General features: G+C 35.5%; 1 protein-coding gene across 12 annotated transcripts in view; it reads right to left on the bottom strand.

Annotated features, from left to right (window-relative positions):
* CaMKII (Calcium/calmodulin-dependent protein kinase II) overlaps positions 1-21867 on the bottom strand; it is a 109386-nt gene that overhangs the window by 48948 nt on the left and 38571 nt on the right. For all 12 annotated transcript variants that reach the window (XM_011303464.1, XM_011303462.1, XM_011303463.1 and 9 more), the window contains 2 exons: positions 20976-21070; positions 4116-4175 (listed from right to left, as the gene is read on the bottom strand). In XM_011303464.1, coding sequence (XP_011301766.1) covers positions 4116-4175; positions 20976-21070 — 155 coding nt within the window. The remainder of the gene's footprint in view (positions 1-4115; positions 4176-20975; positions 21071-21867) is intronic.

Below are 21867 nucleotides of genomic sequence, written 5' to 3'. Positions count from 1 at the left end.
CTCAATTGGTCTATTTAATTGGAAATGCTGGAGGGAAAAGGGCGTTGATTCAGGGAGAACCGGTGAGGTAAGCAAGGTGAATTATTAATCATTCTGGATGAGTGGAGATTTGTTGAATAGAAAATAATTAGAATCAAATTAATTCAATTATGTCGGTTCTAACTTTGTCATATATAGAGGAATATCTTTCAAACTCTCCAGATGTATTCCGTTCAGCTCTCCAAATACTCATTTCCGACAATAATTCTCTCTCAGCGAATAGTATTTCATTAATGATAGTCGTAATGGTGCTATAACTCTCGTCGGAATATTCTAACCCACATATTTCGACCAGTGCTACGATAAAAATGCGAAAGAGGAGATTGAGATGCTAGTACAGTGACGCCACCGCAAGGTGGCCTACCGTATATTACGCCTCGGGGTTAATTTCGTTTTTTTACGCGTGTGAGGTTAACAAACTGAGGAAAAGTTTGCTACCATATGCGTGAAAAACACATTCAATATTCAATTTCAATTAAAAATGCTCATTAAATTTCTAATTTGACCTGTAAATTCAAGAAAATTGAATGGTTCATGTCAATTGATCATTCGCCAAACGCGCGTCAAGTGCTCGTAATCCTATTCTAAAAGGGACACGCTTGATACAATCGATTATCTCGAAAATCTCGAAATCATGAAGCTACGATTCTTTATTGGTCTGGCTAAAGTGGCGCGAAATTACAAAGTCGCAACTCTCTTACAGAGATCGTTTCAAACCCGCGCGCTGGCGCGCGCTACGGCCTCTCGTCTTACATACAATTGGTTCATTTGTGTATTCTCTCAGTAGAGATCTGCATAAATTCCTATTCTAAAAGGGAGGAATATCGAGACTATCGATATCTCGAAAGTCTGTTCCTATTCTAAAAAGGAGGAATATCGAGACTATCGATATCTCGAAAGTCTGTCACGCTTATTCCTCATTGGTTCAGCCGCCTGAGGCGGTTAATTTGAATTTCGAACTCATTTAAATTAACAGTTTTTAATCACGATTTTCATAATTACAGCGCCCTGTAGCACGCATTCGCTTCGTAAATACTAACAATTACTGTACATAACAGAGAAGCGGTGGCAACATAATACAAATGTTTTCAGTGGACCCTAAATAGTCATTATTCCACGGAGAAAAAAAATCCCGCGAAATTACAGACCTGTCCCTATCAGGCATTCCCATAATCAAGTGACACATAAAAAAAAGGCACATCAAGGATCCAAGGAAAAAAAGAGGAATAAAGCGCGTAGATAATGAAAAAAATGCATGTAACAATTGAAATAAATTCAAGTAAATCCAAAACTCTTAGAGATATTTACATTTCTTTCTTTGGATAAAGGAATAAAAGTGGAGCATGTCTCCGGTAATAATGAAAAATGAGAACGCAAGTCACGCGAGCTCGTCGTCATCGTGCATAGGTACGTGACTAAAAACGCAAAAGTCAGCCCATTGTGAATAAGCAAAGAGGAAGTGGACGATGGAGGTAGGGGGATACAAAGGGTGAGAAGCTGGATATCGACTGATGTTGTGCATGTGTACGTCAGGAGGTGGAGGTTGTCATGACACAGGCATTCTGGGAGATCACATTGAGAGATATATCTCTAAGTGTGAACCTCGAGGGGGACATGAGGTTGTCAGAAAAAAGATGGTACTGTGATCTCGTGCCATTGGGCAATTGTGCTCGAAGGGCGATGATCGAATTTCGGGGTGTATTTCACCTTTTCCACGCGGCTGTCGATTCAAGGGAATCAATTGATGGCTTACGTTCGGGGTCAATGCTTCTCCTATTTTTTTTACCGAGTCTTTCAACGCAAATGTTTATTTGTTCTGTTCGTTTAGTGCGCCATTTTGGAGTGGCATCTATGTACACACATTTTTATAACAGCTATGATTGAAAACCGCGGAGAACAATAGTACACGCAAAGAAATCTTCGAGAAAAGTTACGGAACTAGTTGTTAAGTGCGAGATATAGATCGGAGGTTCATGGCCATTTGTCATTTTATATGTACGTAAAGCTTGTTCTAATCTGCACTGTTCAAAATATATTACTACTTAGCGTGAACTCTACTTATATGTGATAAATTTTTATTTTAATCTACTGCAATATGTACTGTCATCACAACATTTCACATAATCCACAAACGAGCGCAGTTTCAGGTGAATTTGTATGGGAACATAAAAGAAAAATTTTAAACGTTTACGTACAAGAATTTTGACGATTGTGCGAGTAATTTTTATTGGACTTTTCTCTTCGTATATAACAATATTTTCCAGCCTGTAGTTTCTAAATTTTGTCGAAAACGTGTAGAACATCCTTAAGGGACATTCACCGCTATACATATTCTTGAAGAAAAATAAAACTTGTCTTATGCAATTTGCGGAACTTTCAATCACACTGTCAACTAGAATAACAGGAATTTTAATGAGTCAGGGGCTTGTTGCAATTCTATTCTGGGGATGAGATATTAAATACCAAGGAGCAAGTAATGACCTTTGCGTTATGTCCCATTTCGTGTTTCGAGGCCATCAGACTTCCTACATCGATTCTCGCAAGGACCCAAGATTTCATCCTCCACCCACCGTCAGACTGGATTATTATTTATCAATAATGTGATATCAAAGTGGCATATCCCTTGTTCGCTTTTCTGTGGGGGTAGCATGATTCAGGGGATTGACGTAGTTCTCTTGCCAGACAACTGTAGTTGATCGGTTTATCTTTCTCTCTTCTTTTTCATCCTGTTCTGCCTCATTACTTTTAACGAGGATGATGCAATGAAATCCACGATAATCTGGGTGGTAACAACTTTTTCGAATCGATCCATCATTATCGTTGGTTTTATCCTTCCGTTTGGAGGAAGGATTATGATTGTGATCCCAATTCGGCTATTTAGAAGCGATTAAAAATATCCCTTCATGTAGAATACCTAATTGGTGAATATTATTTTTTTCCAACTAAATTGTTAGTTCAGTAATTGACATTACACTGAGAATGTTTGAACGCATCGATTTTTCATTTAATTTTTTTGCAAACTTTTTTTCCACTTATTTTCGTTAGCAACCAACTTGACAATTCATTGAATCTTTTCACGAAATTACGAATTCATTGTCCTCAACGTTAATTTGTTTTTCGAAAATTCTATCTGCACTCCAATGCAGAATATTTAAATATAAATAAGAATATTTAAATATAAATAAGAATATTTAAATATAATATTTAAATATAATAATAAATATTTCGGACTTGAATCGAAGAAAAAAAAATGGAATGTCGAAAAATCGGTAAATATTTGATTGACGATTTTTCTTTCCTCAGTGTACAAAGAACCTCATTGAATACAAAAACAAATGTTTGAATCAAGTATAGATATTAATTTTAAAAGAAATTCAATAATATATTAATAAGGAAGACGATTATGGTGAATCTCCAAAAGTTTTTAGTGGGAGCCGTACGAGAAACCATGTATATGCGAAATATATATTAATTATATTACAGAATATTATTATATTTATTTTCTGTGAGCAATGAATGTGAAAAGTTATCCTCACAACGCCATTTTTTTCTGCAATAGTGAAGCAAATTATAATTTATTATAATTTTAAATCTTATAGGAGATGACTAATTTTGTGATGGAATCTAGTTATATTAAATAAATAGGTGAAGATAGACGATTTTTGTAATAATTGCACGAAATAATTACCAAGAAATGACTGAACCGCCAATATTAAGATGATAAAGTGCGAATTATTGAAATGATTGAATAATCGAATGGATCCTATAGCCTCTGGTAAGATCATTGATGAAGGATTCAGTAGCTGATTTAATTGAAAACGTTTCAATTTGAATTTATCGGAGTATTTGACAAATTGAGACCAATTATTCACCATCTCACAGTACATCAAACTTGCATTGATACGCAGTAATGAATAATCGGACGGATAGGTTTGAATTCAAATTCAAGGGATGGAATTCCTGCTGACGATTAAAGTATTCTCCTACGTATTGTTTATGCAACAATTTGATTTCATTACAATAATTTTACCTGTGATGTGAGTGCTCTAACTATTAATTTGTCATAATTGACTCACCAATATTTGGATGCTGCAATTTTCTACATATCCGCGCTTCTCGCTCCAGTTTCTGGAAATCTGAAACAGCAATTTGATTATAATTATTTGGTGTTATTGATTCCATATTAATTAGATAAGTCCGTTAATGAGTCATGGAATATCAACAATTTTCGTTAATTGAAGCGTTTACGGCATTATTATTACGTATGTTTTTCCAGACACTTTGATTATAAGAAGGAAATGGAATATATTTTTTTAATTTTCATCAGGTGAGGGACAAAATTCTAGTCTTTAATTTTTCCATATTATTGTTCCTTTGCCGGTGAATTAACAATATGTTTTCGAATTAGTGGAAATTATTATACAGGAATATAAAGAGTCGATATTATCAGGGGAAATTGGGGGAAAACGGAACGTCTTTAGTCATCCATAACATCAGATCCGTAGAGAGAAATTCAACCATTTATTTTTGATTTTCAAATTCCGCTTTTAAGCTTTGAAAAAAAAATCATTCAATCACACGTGTCAATTTCTAAAATTACAATTTGAAATGAACATTGAACTGGAAAAAGGGAATTTCCTTCGATATTCCTCAGTTCTTCGACTCAAATTTTCGTATATTTTACACAGTAATATACAAATATGAAAAATATTTGAACTATTGGGGGAGAAGATAAACTGGTCATCTTGAGACAGAGGGGTAGGAATTTCGGATTTTAGAGACGGAATGCTTTATTTGGCAGGAAAAAGTGGATATTCCTCGGGGAATTCGACAAGTTGGCAAGGTGGTCTACTATTTTGCCTGCCCTCGTTGAATCCACCCACACGGTCATGCTAATAACGCCCGATGAAAAATCAATCTGCTGCACGTGCCAGTTTTTTTCAACGCGGTGAATTTTTTTTTTTGCTGGGGTTAGTAACGTCGATTGAATACACACTCGATTTGAATCAACAAACTGCGTATCATTCAGGTTGCATGATATGACGCATCGATCCTGTTGATGAAATTTTCTGGATTTTATGGAGAAAGAAATTTATTCAGAGGAAACTCAATTATTTCATCCACGGTGTTGATTATTTGCTGGATTTTTTCTGCTTTCAATTATAGAGATTGTTATCTTCACACTATTCGATGTATACTATTTACCGTCAATTAAATCTATTGAAGTGAAATTTCTCATTAAATTCACACTAATTTTTATAAAAACTAATCATTGTTTACATACAGCAATAAGATTTAGCAATAAAAAATTAAAAAAAATTAATTCGGAATTTTGTAGAATCTAATTTTAACTGTCACCATCATCATCGTCGTGAATTCCTTGAATGCTCGGGTAATTCTCAAATTTCAGATCCTCAAAAAACTTTGAAAATTGAAAAAACCTGCACCGATTTTTATGAATTCCCAATCAATTGAAATAAATAAAATAAAATAAATAAGAAATTCAATAACCGGTTTTAATTTAAATTTCAAAACTCAATTAAAAATTCGGACGATCTTCGGTCGGAAATTTCACGAAATTTCTAACGTATAATCTCCTTGGATCATGGAATAACAATATCATCGCATTTTAAAACAAGTAATATATATTCCTCGGATGTAGATTATCATCATGAGATGTATGTACGCTTATTATTTCACACGAACGTGGAACTAACAGCCCTTTAGCATACAATAAATATTAATGCTCCCTATTCGCAGGATCGATATCACGAATTATTACAATAACATAATTCAAAACTATGCATAAATAATTGACTATGATATTTTCGGCTGCGGTAAATAAAGTTCATTCTCTGGTCATTACGGAGGATAATTGACCACCCAAAGGCGTGCCAGGCATACATTGTTCGATTATGTTCAATATGGAGAAAATTATGTTACGATTTCACACAGTATTAATATTTGAGTGCATTATCCGCTTTTTGGAATATTCTGTAATGAGAATTAATCGGTTGAAGCTAGTTCATGGTGGAGTGATGGGGCATCAAAATTGAATGAAGTAGGTCGTTAACTGATATATTGAGAATTGTCCACGTTTACTATAAATTAGTGAGTAATCTATCTGAATAAACGGTCAACGGTAATAACTTTGAAATATACAATCAGAGAATTGGGAATTGTGATCTGCTTAAACGAGCTGGTAATTATTATTATTTTTTGTGTACCTTAAGAAATCGACATATTCTGCGTACCATACTAAGTACTGCCTGAATTAATGTGGATTGTATTCGTCCTTCGGTCTATGATGTGATGGAATACGCGACCACTCGCGCACTCCGTGTGTCGAATTTGAATTTGGCGCTCCGAGTTGACCAATGAGGAATTAGTTCTACGCGTTTCGAGATATTTCGACTCGGGCAAACTTCATTTGTGTGTCTCCACTTTCATAATGCGGACGAGACCTACTGCGCACTCTGTGTGCTGAATGTGAATTTGGCGCTTCGAGTTGACCAATGAGCAACCAGTCCTACGCGTTTCGAGATATTTCGACTCGGGCAAACTTCATTTCTGTGTTTCTACTTTCATAATAAGGATGTTTCTACTTTCATAATAAGGATTCTACTTTCATAATAAGGATCATATTCATCTCATTAAATTAGATCCTTTAAATATCCAAAATTCAATAAAAGTTATGACTACACAAGTGCACGTCGCAAATGGTTTTCAACTACAGCCTAATGTTAACCTTAATATCTACAACAATGAAATCAATTATTTCATAAAAAATCGTTTTCGTCAAAAATCGTCACATTGAAAAATTAGATTTTTCTATTTAAAAAATTGATTATGTATGTATTATTTATGCACATTATATTCTCAAAATGTAAAAACATTTCCCAGAGTATTTTTCATTAAAAAATGCCGAAAATCACCTTCGTGGGTAATGACACTGTATGTATCTCTTAATGAGAAACTAAAAAAAGGTTGAATCATATTTATTTAGATTTAAGAATGGATGACAAACTGAAGGCAGTGACTTTTTCAATCATCGTTACGTTGAGATTGCTGGAATAAGCTCGTCATCGTCAGTTCATGCAGTTATTCTTGAAACTCTAGCCTCTATTTATAAATTTTTAATTCTGTTTGAGTGAAACTTATTTGACGTTCTAGTTTTCTTCAACATGAATTATGTTTCCGACGTGAACACGATTATAAAATAAATCCCAAGTGTTAACTTTCTTTTCTAAACTTCAGAAATTGAATCTTCTCTTAAATTCCATTAAAATTCATGAGATTTAATCAATTCGTTAGACTGTACTTGAAATTTTTATATTCCCTGTGGTAATCTTTCATCTGCAAACAAAGAAACAAATTCACAAGATGACAAATTGGAATAAGGGCTAGGAAGTGAACAATGCCCATAACCGACAACAGAATCTACACCGTTGGAATATCACACTTGAAATTTCAAATAAAAAAACTTGAAATTTGTAACAGTGACAAAAAGATATGAAATTTCTGTAGACATCTTCATCGATGAATTCATCAATTTATTGGATGTTCTGATGATTCTTTATTTTCAGGTCCAAATGGCACGAAAAAACCGTGCAAATATTGAGCATTCAAGCAATAATTTCTCGGTATTTTCCATCTATCAAAAATTCAAGTGTATATTTACCGTCAACTTTTGACAATGATCATGAAATTTCATTGAAAAATGAAGAATCGCTTAGAAAAACCCAATTTTCTTGGATTTTCAATATAAATAATGAATTCAGTGATTATCTTTAAATTTTATTGAAATGGAAATAAAATTTTTTAATTTCCATTAAATTTCAAAAAATTTTCAAAGATTTGTTTTATTCATGTATTTAGTGGTGAAATCCAAATACAGGATTCATTCACACTCTAGGGTGTACTCTAGGGTAGACTCTAGGGTGTGAGGTCTGCCCCTAAGATAAGGCCCCTCATCTATTGGGTTGGTCCACATGTTGAATTGCTTAAGTCATAAACAGCCTCCGTGTCTCGTTACTCCTTGTGACCTGTACAAGGTCGCGTCTTCGTATTGATATCGAAAATATTTCGAATAAACGATATATTTTTTCGCGTCAGTCTCCGAGGGTTTCCGAGAAATTTACAAAAAAAAAAACTATGAAAAATAAGACGATATCAGCATTAGAGCTTGAGAGAGTAATCTAATAACTCTTATTGAGCAGAATGGTTTCTTAAGAAGCCTTAAAGTCAACGTTTGTGGAAATATAACGATATGAAGTGGCACATGCTATGTACTCGTACGATGATTCATCTTGAAACATAAACTGGCACATTACACTCATCAACACCCGTTGCAATATATCCCGCGAAAGCCAATAAAACTCGATACCCATTAATTCAAACTCTTCACCTATAATTTCCGCAATAACCCCCGAGGCGCTTTGATTACTTCCATATCCTCATCAATTTTGAATATCTATTTCGAAAATTTACGAGCACCCGAAAGTTTGAGAACTAACAACCCTTAGGATAACACATCTCGGAAATAATTTTTCCACTATAGCCGGAGCTTTGACCGGTGTTTGCAGTGGGTTAAGAAAAAATTTGTCGAAAACATTAGTCACATTGAGGTTCAGCTGAATAAATTTTGATTTTTTAGATGAATGCTCTCAAGTTTTAAAGTTATTCGTTAAAATGTCCAGGTCGATTACTAGGAGCGAAAATTAATTTCACTATGCAGTACTAGTGTAATATAATTTACACTGGAGGGATCATTTAGTGAAAAAGCATGGGCTGGAAAGTTTCATGGTGTCGCCACCATGAAGCTTTTAAATTTTTTTGAATTACATGCTCTCGCATGTAAAAAATGTCATTAGAGATTATAGGAGAGATCCGTAGCGCTTATGGCAAAGGTTAAACAGTGACTTTGGTAGCGACAGTTACGGAAGTAAATCAGAGGCGGTATCCGATAACGGCGTAAGAGAGGTAGAGATAGAGTGGAGGAAATCCATGAAATTCAATGTGGGGAAATTACATCTTCCATCCGAGTTATCCCGAGAATTTTCACTATGGAAAATTTCCATCTTTAGGTATTGAAGAAAAATCATTTTTCATCTCTCAAAAAATTCAACATGTGTTGGTTGGTTGATCTGGTTGGTTGGTTGATTGGTTGATCTGATTGGTTGGCTGATCTGGTTGGTTGGTTGATTGATCTGATTAAATCGACCACATCGACTGAAATTCCCATTAATCTCCTCTTGGTGAAAGCATCCCCAAAACATCGCCATCACATCAAAAAAACATCCCCAAAACTTCGAACAAATATCTCCCCTCCGTTATAGTAACGAATTAGTGAAAGCCATCTTTTCCAAGTTCACTATGCCAGAGAATATGTATGCCTTACGAAAAGAAACTGAATTTGCCCAATTTCTACTATCTGTTGGGGACGGAACATTGAATAGCAATGGATGCGAGATATATCTAGCAGATGAGTGTAGAACACCTAGATAGAGATATCGCAGAAGATTGATATGAGGAGGTGATCATTGAGTAACTATCGAAACATCAATTATCATTCTCATAAAATATTCACAAATGCATTTGAAAATGGGAATTTTAGCAACGTCCTGGTCACTTTAGCGGCCGGAGCAGAGCTAGTATATAAATGTCAGATGCGAGTCGTCGAAGACCTCCAAAAGAGAACTAGGAGTAAGGTTAGTGCAACCTCTTTACGCTCTACATACGTTTTCCTCATGCTCTTTTTTATTTTCTCTTGACATTCTAATTTGCCTCTTTGCACTCAACAAGCATAGTTTTCCTCATTGTATCAGCTGATCTCGGCGGTGCATTCTCAAAGGGCTAATTCCCCACTTTTATTGTGTACCAGAAATCCAAATTCCAATGCTGGATTTTCATTTAAAGTCAAATCCATAGCGATAGTTGAACTTTCCAAAAATACTATTTGCATGAGAATGAATGTACATTACTGTTGGAAAATGACATTTTACATTTCAAGTTATGAAACGGTCAATGAGATTAAATTTGTGTGGAATTTTTCTCTGACGACTCGGTTCATTTTTCGAATATTCTAGTAATGCTCTATTTTCATGTCCTTTTTTATAAAAAAAGATAAATGGGTGGTGCCAGATGGTATGACCCTAGTGGGTCTTTTACCAACCCTTTCCCAGTACCTACGCGGTACCCCAACTCAATTCCCTACCCGCACTTTCATCTAGCTACCTTATAACTAACTTCCACAGGCACTGGGTTCGTTTTCCGACGATGAAAAATTTTTCACCATCGGACCTCGAACATACCGGGACGCTTTGGTCATAGGGCCAGCACGCTGACGACTAGCCCAAAGGCGCCCTTATGTCCTTTTTATATATAACTTAGAACCCGATTTTTTTACGACACAATTCCCAAGACTGTATCCAAAGTGAAAATTTATTATATTAAAACCCGGTATAATATGATTTTTCTTAATAAATCAAGATAATAAATGATTTTGAACGCATTCTGAGCTAAGGATCACATAAATTATACTACCTAACAATTTTTAGACTAGTTTTAACTATGTATATTTTCTAAAGATTGATGAATAATGTAAATTTAATTGTGTTAAAAGAGAAAAAAAGTGAACTCGGCGGGAAACCGGGAGGTCTCGGGTTCGATTTCCGCCTAGGAACATGTGAAATCTATTCTCCCAAAATTTAATTTTCATTAATCGCCTAAGGTTACCACCTTAAGATGGTAGGTGGTAAGTCAAGAAATCTGAGTGGAAAATTCTGATTAGATTGAGAGGAACCTGATGCCTCGGCCCTGAGAGAGATTTGATCAGGACTTGACTCCACTTTCTACTCGAGAACATATTCAGGACTTTTCTCTCTAAGAAAGACTGACTCTTCAGAGTGAAACTGTAATGCACTTTGCCCTTTGACCTCTACAATTTTCCTGTCACCATATGAAAGATAAGGGTGTCGTCCTTATATTTGGGTTGATGTGGACACCGGTCTCACAGGCCGACCCATCAACAATCTAACCTGAAGAAAAAATAGAGTACTGTCAAAAATAAAAACTGTGGAATGTACTACGCAGTAAATAAATAAAAGAGTTGAGGATTTTTGTCCCACTCCAATGCTGCTCCCCTGGAAATGTAAATATGGAATGAGAGATGAGCCTTTATTTGAGACAACAATCGTTAACAGGGTTCATTGAACTTGAGCCTGAGGTTGGGTACGAGCATCCTCACGAGACACTCGAAGAAGATACTACCTATATGAAATAAGGTATCACCGGGTCACGCGAACTAGTGGCCCCGCACGCCGTTATTTTGGTTCGTCAATGGCCGCAGAGATCCTCAAAAAAGATTATGTATTCAAAGTAGCGTCCCGACGCCACACAGAGGCCGCGGGGCTACTGTTATTTTTGGATCGGGAATCTCGGGTTCCACGATCGAGCTTAATATTCCACACTTACTATGCTATTTTCACCTCTTTCCATTTTTCCACAAAAAAATCAATAAATAAATAAGTCAATAAACAATACACCACAAAGTTGTTCGTTCATTTCTGTTACAATCTGACTGAAATTTCAATCATATGAGTGTGAATTAAATTTCAATTAACAACGATTACTGATTTAATTATTCATTTCGAAAAATCAAGATATTTAGGTTTTCCATACTCATGGTGAAAACTGAACACCAAATAATTATTATTATTGCTTGAATTTTTAACATTTTCTGGGGTTTTCAGTGTTATGTAGACGCCAGGGACGCCAAAACTGGTGATTTTTGAAAAATGATTTTTGATTTTTCTCGAAGTGATGCATTTGAGTAAAATTAAGATGGTAATGTAATAGTATACGAAGTATTTCCTTGCGATCGTTAATTAACGTAAAAACCACAAAGAACTTCTGAAAAATCACCAAAAACTGGCATCCTTCTAGGGGACCTGAAAACAGGTCCACTGAATTTGACCTGAAACAGGACAAATAAAAAATTCTACAGAAATTTCATGTCTATTTGTGGTCGTTAAACAGTTCCAGAGTAATTTCCAAGAGTGTGCCTCAAAATCTATAAACGATAAAGTCGTCTGTTTTTTTCCGGACATTCACACATCTGTGATCTCGTCACTTCATAATAAAATGTGAAAGTTATGCTCATACACTCCCGCTTCTTCAACTGCGACCAGGCCATATTTGCCACTGATCTATCCATCAAAGTCATAAAAAACTAAATAAATGCACTGCGTGTAACATAATCGAGCGCCAAATCTCCTCCCCACAAACAGTACCGAAAACGCTATTTGGTTTTAGATCCCAATAGGATGATCTTCTGACCTGTAAATAAATTGACCCAAGAGACTAAAAGAACAATCCAAAAGTGGTGTATGAGTCCGTATAGCGTCTGGGTATATCAACGTTTCCAACTGGAGAATGTACGACATATGATGAGTCCAGTGTACACAGTCTGAGAATGAGGCTGCTCGCAATCGTCAGCGACATAAACAAACGAAACTCTCTATCAAACCAGAAAAGTAAAATAAAAATAAGAGTAGAGAGGATTTGTTCCTTCCGGACGAAGAGACGCGACAAATGAGAAAAGAAAACGAGACAAAAAAAAAGACGGAGGAAGACGCGTGAGAAAGTACGTAACAAGCGACCCTTGTTTGTCCTAAACTCGTTACCGGACGATGTCATTTCACCGTGTACCACGTTATTTCACTGACCCCATCTTACGCCTTATTACACACGACATTGAGCCTTGTTCCTCAACGTAAACTTGCTAAGTCGATAAAAATAACCACGGAACAAGTTTCCTTCGTGTATGCCACGCGTTAGGAAGAGCCCCTGAAATTAAATGCCTTTTTTGCTTCCGGACGAAAGCCTTGTAATCGTCAGATTATTGAATTTGCTAATTTTGCTGGGAAGTGATATAGAATGATCTGAAACGTAAAAATACCAAATTTGAGCACCATGTGTGTGTGTGTGTGTCAACTAGGGGCAACTTGGGGCACTTGTTTAGAAAATTAAAAGGATAACCGGTTAAAGTTATTCCGAGCATGGTCAAATTCCGTCAAATTACAGGTATTATTAAGGACTAAGTCTGTGCCAAAATTCAGTGCGATTGGTCGAGCCGTTTTCCATAAATTATTATTTCTTTCTGAATTGTTTGTCTCCAATATCTCTAAAACTATTTAATCGATTTCACTTTTTCACCAGTCAAAATATTTGTTTCAATGTATCCTATCTCAATCAATCAAAACATGTATATCTATTCGTCCTCAGTTTTCGAGACATTAAAATTTTTCTGATTTGTCCAAAAAAAGTTTGTTAGCACGGTAGCGTTGCGAAAAATTTATTCATTAACTTGAAATTTGGCATCGAATGTCCTCTTGGCAATCAAATGTTTGGTACTAACGCTGAGGCTTTCTTTTTTAAAAATCTTGTACTCAATCTCTATTCTTTTTGCGGTTTCCTAACCTTATCTTCGGTCCCAATGTTGATTCGTTTTGCAATCAAATTTGATGTGTTATCGGGAGTCATTCATTTTATAAATGATCTAATAGTGAGAAATTATACATATTTTTTTAACAAAATTTCTATTAAACTTTTTTCTTTACTATTATATTAATGAAAAATGTTGCTTTTCTCAAAAAGAAATGCTTTTCCATGCCCTCTATGTCAATCAATTTCAAGTCACATACCTCATCATAGGAACTTTTTTGAGAATCATCGAAATTCATGCCATAAATTCATTGATGGCGATGAAGGATTGGAAAAAATTACTGAAGGGCTTGCTCACTGCCACATCCTCGCTGCCATATACTCCCGGCCTTCTGTTTGTTTTTATCGGTTTTGTTGACATTACGCCGAGTTTCTGGGGTTATGGCCAATACCAGAAAGGGCATATCCTCATATTACGGAAATGAAAAGAATGGAAAATGTGGTTTTGAAATCATCCTGCCAGTCATGACTGCAATTCACCTACATTCACATACATTGATAGAAGATTTTGTTTGATGTCATCACTAATGAAGTGGGTTGAACCTTTTTTGTTGCCTTCCAATAGAAGCATTCTAATCGTTGACATTCCATGTTTGGATTTTTGCGTTACGTCGACCCATGACATACGACTCACAAAATCAGAAAAAGCTATTTAATTTTCGGGTGTTCATCGGTGTGTAAGTATGTATGTGGCAATTTTTTAAAGTTCATCTTCGTTTGGACGCTGACGCATCCGTGAAATTGAATGATTTTTTTCTGATACGTGAATCAGTACCGCGCGCCAGCGCGCGAATATGACACGATTTCTGTAAGAGAGTTACGACTTTGTAATCTCGCGCCATTTTAGGTGTACCAATAAGGAATCGTGGCTTCATGACTTCGAGATTTTCGAGATAATCGATTGTGTCAAGCGTGTCCCTTTAAGAATAAGAATGTAAGTATTGTTGAGTCCTCGATATTAATTGGAACTCAATTCATTTGTTGATTTTTGTTTTTTTTTATTTTCGAACTTTTTTCAAAGGTCAGTTTTTGAATGATAATTAATCAAAAAATTTTATGAAATATTTTAATGATGGTTTTGCAAATTTGTTTCAGTGACTTGTTGACTGAGAAATCGATCTTAGATATGAGGCCTTACGCGTAAAGTTGGCCGAAGTCCTACTTGCGAGGACTTGATTTAAATGTACAGCTTTTTATTGAATTCGTTGTAATGAATTTCGCCCCTTGTCGCACGCATGAGACGTTACGCATGAAGTTAGCTCTCGACAATTTAATTGACGTGATCCACGCGTATTTCGCCCGCGCATTCATTTGAAATGTTTGAGATCTAGCCACGACGACGTAGTAGCGTGTCGATTTTGTCGTCCGGGTCTTATCCTTACGCCCATTCGAGATATCTCGAGATATTTCGATATCGATTTTGTTTTTGCTTCCGAATGGAAGCTTCTTTTCCTTTTACGAGACGACCAAGATCATCCTCATTCATTCGAAATATTTGAGATTTAGTCACGATATTAAGGTGGCACGTTGGTTTCGTCTTACAGATCTTATTCTTATGCTGATTCGTGATATTTCGAGATATTTCGAGATCGATTTTTGTTCTCCTTTTTATATTACGAGGACGATGTGTATTACCTTTTATTGGAAGAATTATGAGTGACATTTATAGAGGTAAGGTTAGATGGCCAATCGAGAAATGTGAGAATGCCTTCAAGTGTCCGGCCGTTGTACAGGTCTCGGTGAATATGTCTGAGAGTTTTCGTCGGGTAGTGAGTCTGGAATATTTATATTGGTTACGAGAGTAACCGATATACAACCGATAGAAGCCCTGTGGGTGAATGAGAGCGAAGGAGAGGAGAGTCGGGCACAGGTCGAACGGGCACTGGGGCAAGGTCGTGACGCCAACAGTAGGAAACACCTTGAAGCCAGAGCCAATGCAGAAAACCCTTTCCACTATCTCCCTCTCATCCTCTCATGCTCTCTATTACGTCGGTGAATATACAGGGTGTCTCTTCCGACCCTGCAGTACTATTTCTCGTTACCTCCGCTAATTTCCATCCTTCCGCTAGAACATAGGGCACTAGTCAGAGCAACGAAGAAAGAGTTGATAGCACTAGGGTCTGGAAAGGACAGAACAAATGAGTGGGTGCAGCCTCAATTTCCCAGTGAATTCTCATCGAGTCGCGATGAAAAAATAGATTCAACGTAGAATCGGTGGAAATGGACGCGGAGAATTGCCTCACGGAAAAAAATACTTGATTATCGTTTACTTGGAACAAGGGTTTTAATATACTTCAACTACGTTTTCTAATTCGTTCCCAGATATTCCATGTTCTATATGGTATTATTGAGAAACGGGTTTTTAAGCGATGAAATTGATAACGATGTTTTCATTGATAATTTCGATATACAAACTGATCAGCTGTTCTCAACAAATTTACGGAAGAATCCGTACATTGAAAACGGAGACATACACGGAGAAAAAATTCCATTTAAAATTAGTAAGAACCTTCCCTAAAAATCAGTGTACTCCATCAATGAGAAATTGAAATGCTGCTGACTCATTTTTTCGGAAGGGTCACATGAGAAACTGGAGAAAACGCATGAAAAAGTAGTGCATGCACTGAGAAAAAAATTTTCTTTAGCCAAGAATATTTACTAACCACAAGAAAATATATTTGGCATTAGTAAGTCTTATGGGAGCATTTACACAGTGATCCCCAGATTTACTAGTAGGAAAAAAATATTCTTGGCAAAAATAATTTTTTTTCTCAGTGTGCCTCTCAAAAATTAGGGTGCCACATACGGATTTTTGAGTGAGGCATACCATTTTGTCCAATGTCTCCCTCTATTTCCTTGTACACCCCATGTTACGTCCCAGCGTTGGTGAAAAGGTACACTAAATTTTGAGAGAATTTTTTCTCAGTGTATGTAGAATTCGCATCGATTATACGTACATATATTCGGATCAAAAATGCAATATGTCATAGATAATTATTAACACACATATTTTCAATGTGAGACGGGAGGATTGAAATGATGTTTCCAAAAACTGTTGAAAATAATTAAAATTATACACCACATTAAAAATAGAATATACTACAATCAAGTATGACATATATATTTGAATTAAGTACAAAATATGCTTAATATTGAAATATATATTTTTTTCTCGACTGACAAAATCAGTCGAGGCTTCAGGATTTCCATGTCCATTGAGAGAAGACTCGAAAGACGATGGTGAATGCATCGACTCAACGGAATTAGTGCACAATATTTCTTTTGATATGGATTTATTATAATCGATTTTATATTTGTCGAAAAAGATTGAATTTTTCTGGTACGTTTTTTAGCACTCTACTGCGCAATTCATATCCATTTGACAGTCTCCAGGTGCTTCTAGGTATATTGATGCTATTCATGCTCAAAGAGGATTCCTCCATTCACTTTGACGTCTCTATTTTCAAGGAAATGTTCAATATAATGTTTTTATCAAGAGACACTGTATTCTAGTTCGGAAAAAAAATTCCTTTAATTCTCAGAATGCGGCGAACTGAATAGGAAACTTTTTACGATTGTTATCTACTTCTTTTTAACTCCAAGGGATAGTTTGTCTTTGGTGTTATAACTTTTCAATATTTGACCCAAAGAATATCGTTGTACGTTAATACAGATAGTCTTTATATTGAATTATTGTGTTTTGCTGCTGAAATTTTGAGAAATTCGAGATATTTTCGTGGTTAAGAATATATTACTGTCTGCCCACCACTTTTCGTACTTTTTTTATAGAATTCTGACAAACTGTTGATCAGATGGATACGAAAAAGTATACAATTTGTAAGTTTCATTGTTGTTCAATGAAATTTTTTTAATTGTACCTCTGAAGAGAAGTAGAAGAAATAGTCCATGGAAGAAGAGATCCGGAGAAAATGGCCCAGACATGATTAATTTCGAATAAATAGCCAATGGAAAAAATTGGTAAAAATAGCCCATGGAAAAAAATGGTAAAAATAGCCCATGGAAAAATCTACCAGAACCAGAAAAATGAATTCTGAATTCTTGTGAATGCATTTGTTGTAGTAGTGAAAAAAGTTATAGTAAAAAATCTCCTATTTTTTAGATTGTAAAAATAAAAAGAAAATCTTCGAATATAGTTGGGGGTGAGATGGCACAAATGATACATAAATATTCATGTGCTACGAAGATATAGAAGAATTAAACAAAAGTGGAAATTTAGGTAAAACATAAAAATCACATCTTCATGTTCGAAGCGTCATAACTTCATAAAAGAAAAAATAAAAATACAAATAATAATAACTAGTGTATACGGCGCGCTATGCGCCCCCATGCTTACATGTATGGGGTATTATCATATAAAATCTTCATATAAAATCTGAATATTAAAAGAATCTTGAATATAACAATTTTCAATATATAAACAAATTATATACAAATTATAACAATAATAAACAATTATATATAAATTTTTAATTAATATATATATATATAATATATATAATATATTATGCATATAATATGCATACCTTAGCTATGCGCCAAACAAAGCTGACAAAAAACGTTACATGCTATTTTTTAAACGGGATAATAATACATAAAAAAATGATAATAAAAAATATAAATAATAATAAAATAATAATAATTCTTTATCTACGGCTTTGGGCTCGTATCAGCGTGCTGGTCTTATGCGTGGCAGTAGCGCAGTTTTGAATTCCGAAGGTGGAAAATTTAGTTATGATATTAGAAGGTAGAAGTTTAGTTATAGGTTAAGTAAAGGACAGTGCGGATAGGCAATTAGGCTGAGATACCGCGTAGGTAATGGGAAGGGTTGTTAAACGACCTACTAAGGTCATACCATCTGGTACCACCCAATTTATTTAATTATAATAATTCTCTATGAGAGTCTCACGAAAAAAATATACATGCTAATAATTGTATGGTACATTTACGGGACATATTGAATTTTTTGCAGAGTTATATGGGGGTATAATTAATATATATTTCGCATATATACTGTTTTCCATGCAGGATGAGCAAATCTAAAAGAAAAGCCAGTACAAAGCTCCGAATCGGAATGAAAAATAGTCGATTCTAGGTCATTTTCTTTAATCTCTTAATGCAATAATTACCATAATTAATTTTTTCGCCATTTCTTATCTTGAGAAATTAGTCGGAAAAAATGTCGAGTTGACACTGCGTTAATCATCACGGCCAATTGACACGATCAGACGCGTTCCACAGGCGATTAGCGTGCGTGACCTCTAGTCACGAGAAATTCCCAACACAATCAAGATTCAAAGGGACACGCAACAGGATTACCACTCCCCAATCATCCCTGAAGCCTCACACAAACAAAAGGCTCGGTGAGAGAATAAAAAAGCGTAGAGAGGTGAAAAAAGGGTGGGATAGCTCTTTTCGTTTGTTTATCAGATAGTCGACGCCATTGTTGGGGTTGGTCAGCGCCTTTTCTGTTTTGCCACCCCTCAAAAACAACAAGAACAACATTACAGGTACCTTGCACTCCAACATACTAAAACTCAAAGCCATAGGGTTTATTTATTCTGTTCTCCCTTTGTGCTTTTTGAAACGAATTTCGCGGAACTGTCCAATGATTCGAGGAATTGAGTCCTTCATGCATGCAATTGTTATTGACCTAGTTATATTGTGTTGAGGGGAGTCACTCGAGTGGAAATAAATGGGTCGTGTGGTTCTATTGACTTAATTAGTGGATAGGAGAAACAATAGTTGGGTTCATTGAGGTGATTTAATGATTATTGTATTATATTTCTGGGGATTGTTTTGAAAATTTAGAACAGACCTCCTAACACTCACAACAAAAAGAATCGGTCAAGTGTATTTACGTGATTGACCGTCATTCAATTGTTCTTTCCTTGATTCAAATCCGAAATGACTCGAGTCAATAGTAGTCAATAAAATGCATACATTTGAGAATAGCGTTATCTGCTTGATTGATTCAAGTGTATATTGCGAATATAATGTCGAGAAATGAGCGTTTATAGTGCTATAAATTGGCAATTTCAAGCATCAAGTCGGTTGCTAACGAAAACAACTTCCTGGCACATTTCAATCAGAAACGTATGCGTTCACTCGGTACTTTTTTTTCAATGATGATTTTTTGGCACAATTTTTGGAACTACTAAGCGAAATGGAAATGAAAATTAAAAGGTTAAATACTCATTATTCATCTCTCTACTCAAAATCTCATAGGCAACTAATTCGATTAATCACGACAAGACGTTGACGATGTCATTTATCGGATAAACCGCATCTGCACTATTTTGATTGATGCGATTATAACACTCCTTTGGCTTCACACTTTCACATGACTTTCTATCTAACGAAGGAAAAAAATCCCTTTGGATAAGTGCGATATAAATAAGCCTATCTAATAGAGCAACTATTTTTATCCAAGGACAAAAAAGTGCTCAAATTGAAAAAACAAGCGTGCAAACCTGAGGGAAATAATCAAAGCAATTAAAAGAAATATGCTAATATAATTGTTTTTGTTTTCCCATTTTCCTGAAATTTTATTAAAAGTTTTAGGTTCCGTGTAAAATCATCGTAACTCCCGATGGAATCTTGGCAAAATGTCAACTTGGTTGCTTGTTGTTTTTAGACTTTAGCAGACGACGACGCCGCGGATAATTCGTTGAGTTTTCACGAGCTAGTCTGGGATAAACCGGCAATATACCCAGATTCAAATCACCTAGATAATTCCACATAATCTCGATAAACTCCGACTTCACCTCAGTTAAAACTATCCCTCTGGTGTATTTACAATTTCCCAACTATATTGTTTGTTTTTACATCTGGAATCTAGAAGATTTTTTGGTTCGTTGGGTTCATTTTCATTTTGTCACGATGCCCACTCAGAAGACGGCAATAATCATATTTTACGACATTAAGCACCTGTAGTCGTAAACAATTGCGGTTTATTTATCACTGTACAAACGGTGAATTGAAATGACACAGGAATAAATATACACTGGAGGGGCAACTCGAGATTCATCCAATATTGATATTGACGTACATTTTTTTATTGAATATTGAGAACAATCAATATTGAACGTGTGAATTTATATTCGGTCAAAGAATTATTTTATGTAGAAGTCGATGTACTCAATTTTGAATTGAAATTTCTTCTAGAGAAAATGATTACTATTTTGAGTCGAGACATGGATGCCGATTAATTTCCCCAAAAACTCTCTATCGCAAAAACTAATAATAATTATTTATTCAGGATGTACACTCTCTTGGGCTTTCGCATTTTGTACCCCTCTCCGTTAAATGACATTGTTTATAAGTACAAACTTTTTATAATATCATGTGAATTTTTTCAATAATTACAAGAACTAATTAGAAAAAATCGATTACAGATTTCAATAACTCACCTCTTTGCGATAATTTTTTGGTGTTTATGACTTTTGCTGCAAACTCGAGGCCCGTGCTTTTTTGTACGCATCTCCGGACCACTGAGAAGGCACCCCTGCAAAACAAATAAACAATCTTAAGTAACATGAAACAAGAAAAAATACAATTAATATAGTCTAACATAAAAAGCCTCGAAAATGATTCGTAACTCATTTCGTCGTCCGTAAAAATAACTCGCTCGGTATTTATGGACATTTGTACAGTTTCTTTAAAAATATGATTTTCCGGATACCACAGGCAATGCGTCATGCTAAGTTTATGAAAAATGGTAAAAGTAACGGCAGATATCAAGTGAGAATTCATTGACCGGAGAGTATCGGTTAACTAGGCCAGGGATGCCTAGAAGAATGAAGGCCTTCAAAGGCCGCCAACCGCACGCCCACATCGCACCCCAGAAGTTCACGATGACGCCAACGGCAATATGATCATTGGTAGGACAACAGTCTCTCGTTACTCTCACTTTTTTCAAGTCTTTAAATGCCTCACTCTACTTCTATCGCTCCCTCAATGCCTTTGGTCTCCAGTTCCTCGCCCCATCCGGGTGGAAAATTCCCTCAGGTCGCCTGAGTCAAATCATAAATAGGAAGTCAGCCTCGACTGAAACCTCAAATGAAACCTGATGAAAATCTCATGAGAAACTGATTTAAAGTTGTTTATGCGTAGAATGATTTAGCCTGACCTCATGAGAAGAGTCAGCTTGAAATGACCTCGATCACATTCAGAAAAGATCGTCCAGATTTCAATTTGGATTTTGGGGTATTCTAAGAAGAAACTAATTGGGATTCTATCAACCGAATATTGATTTAAGAAAAGCATCCTGAAAAGGATAGTATGGAATTTGATGAGTCTGAG

The sequence above is a fragment of the Fopius arisanus genome, unplaced genomic scaffold, assembly GCF_000806365.1.
Source record: "Fopius arisanus strain USDA-PBARC FA_bdor unplaced genomic scaffold, ASM80636v1 scaffold00032, whole genome shotgun sequence".
Lineage (NCBI taxonomy): Eukaryota > Metazoa > Arthropoda > Insecta > Hymenoptera > Braconidae > Fopius > Fopius arisanus.
The sequence above is the reverse complement of the archived record's forward strand: the minus strand, read 5'-3'. Positions and strand labels throughout refer to the sequence as shown.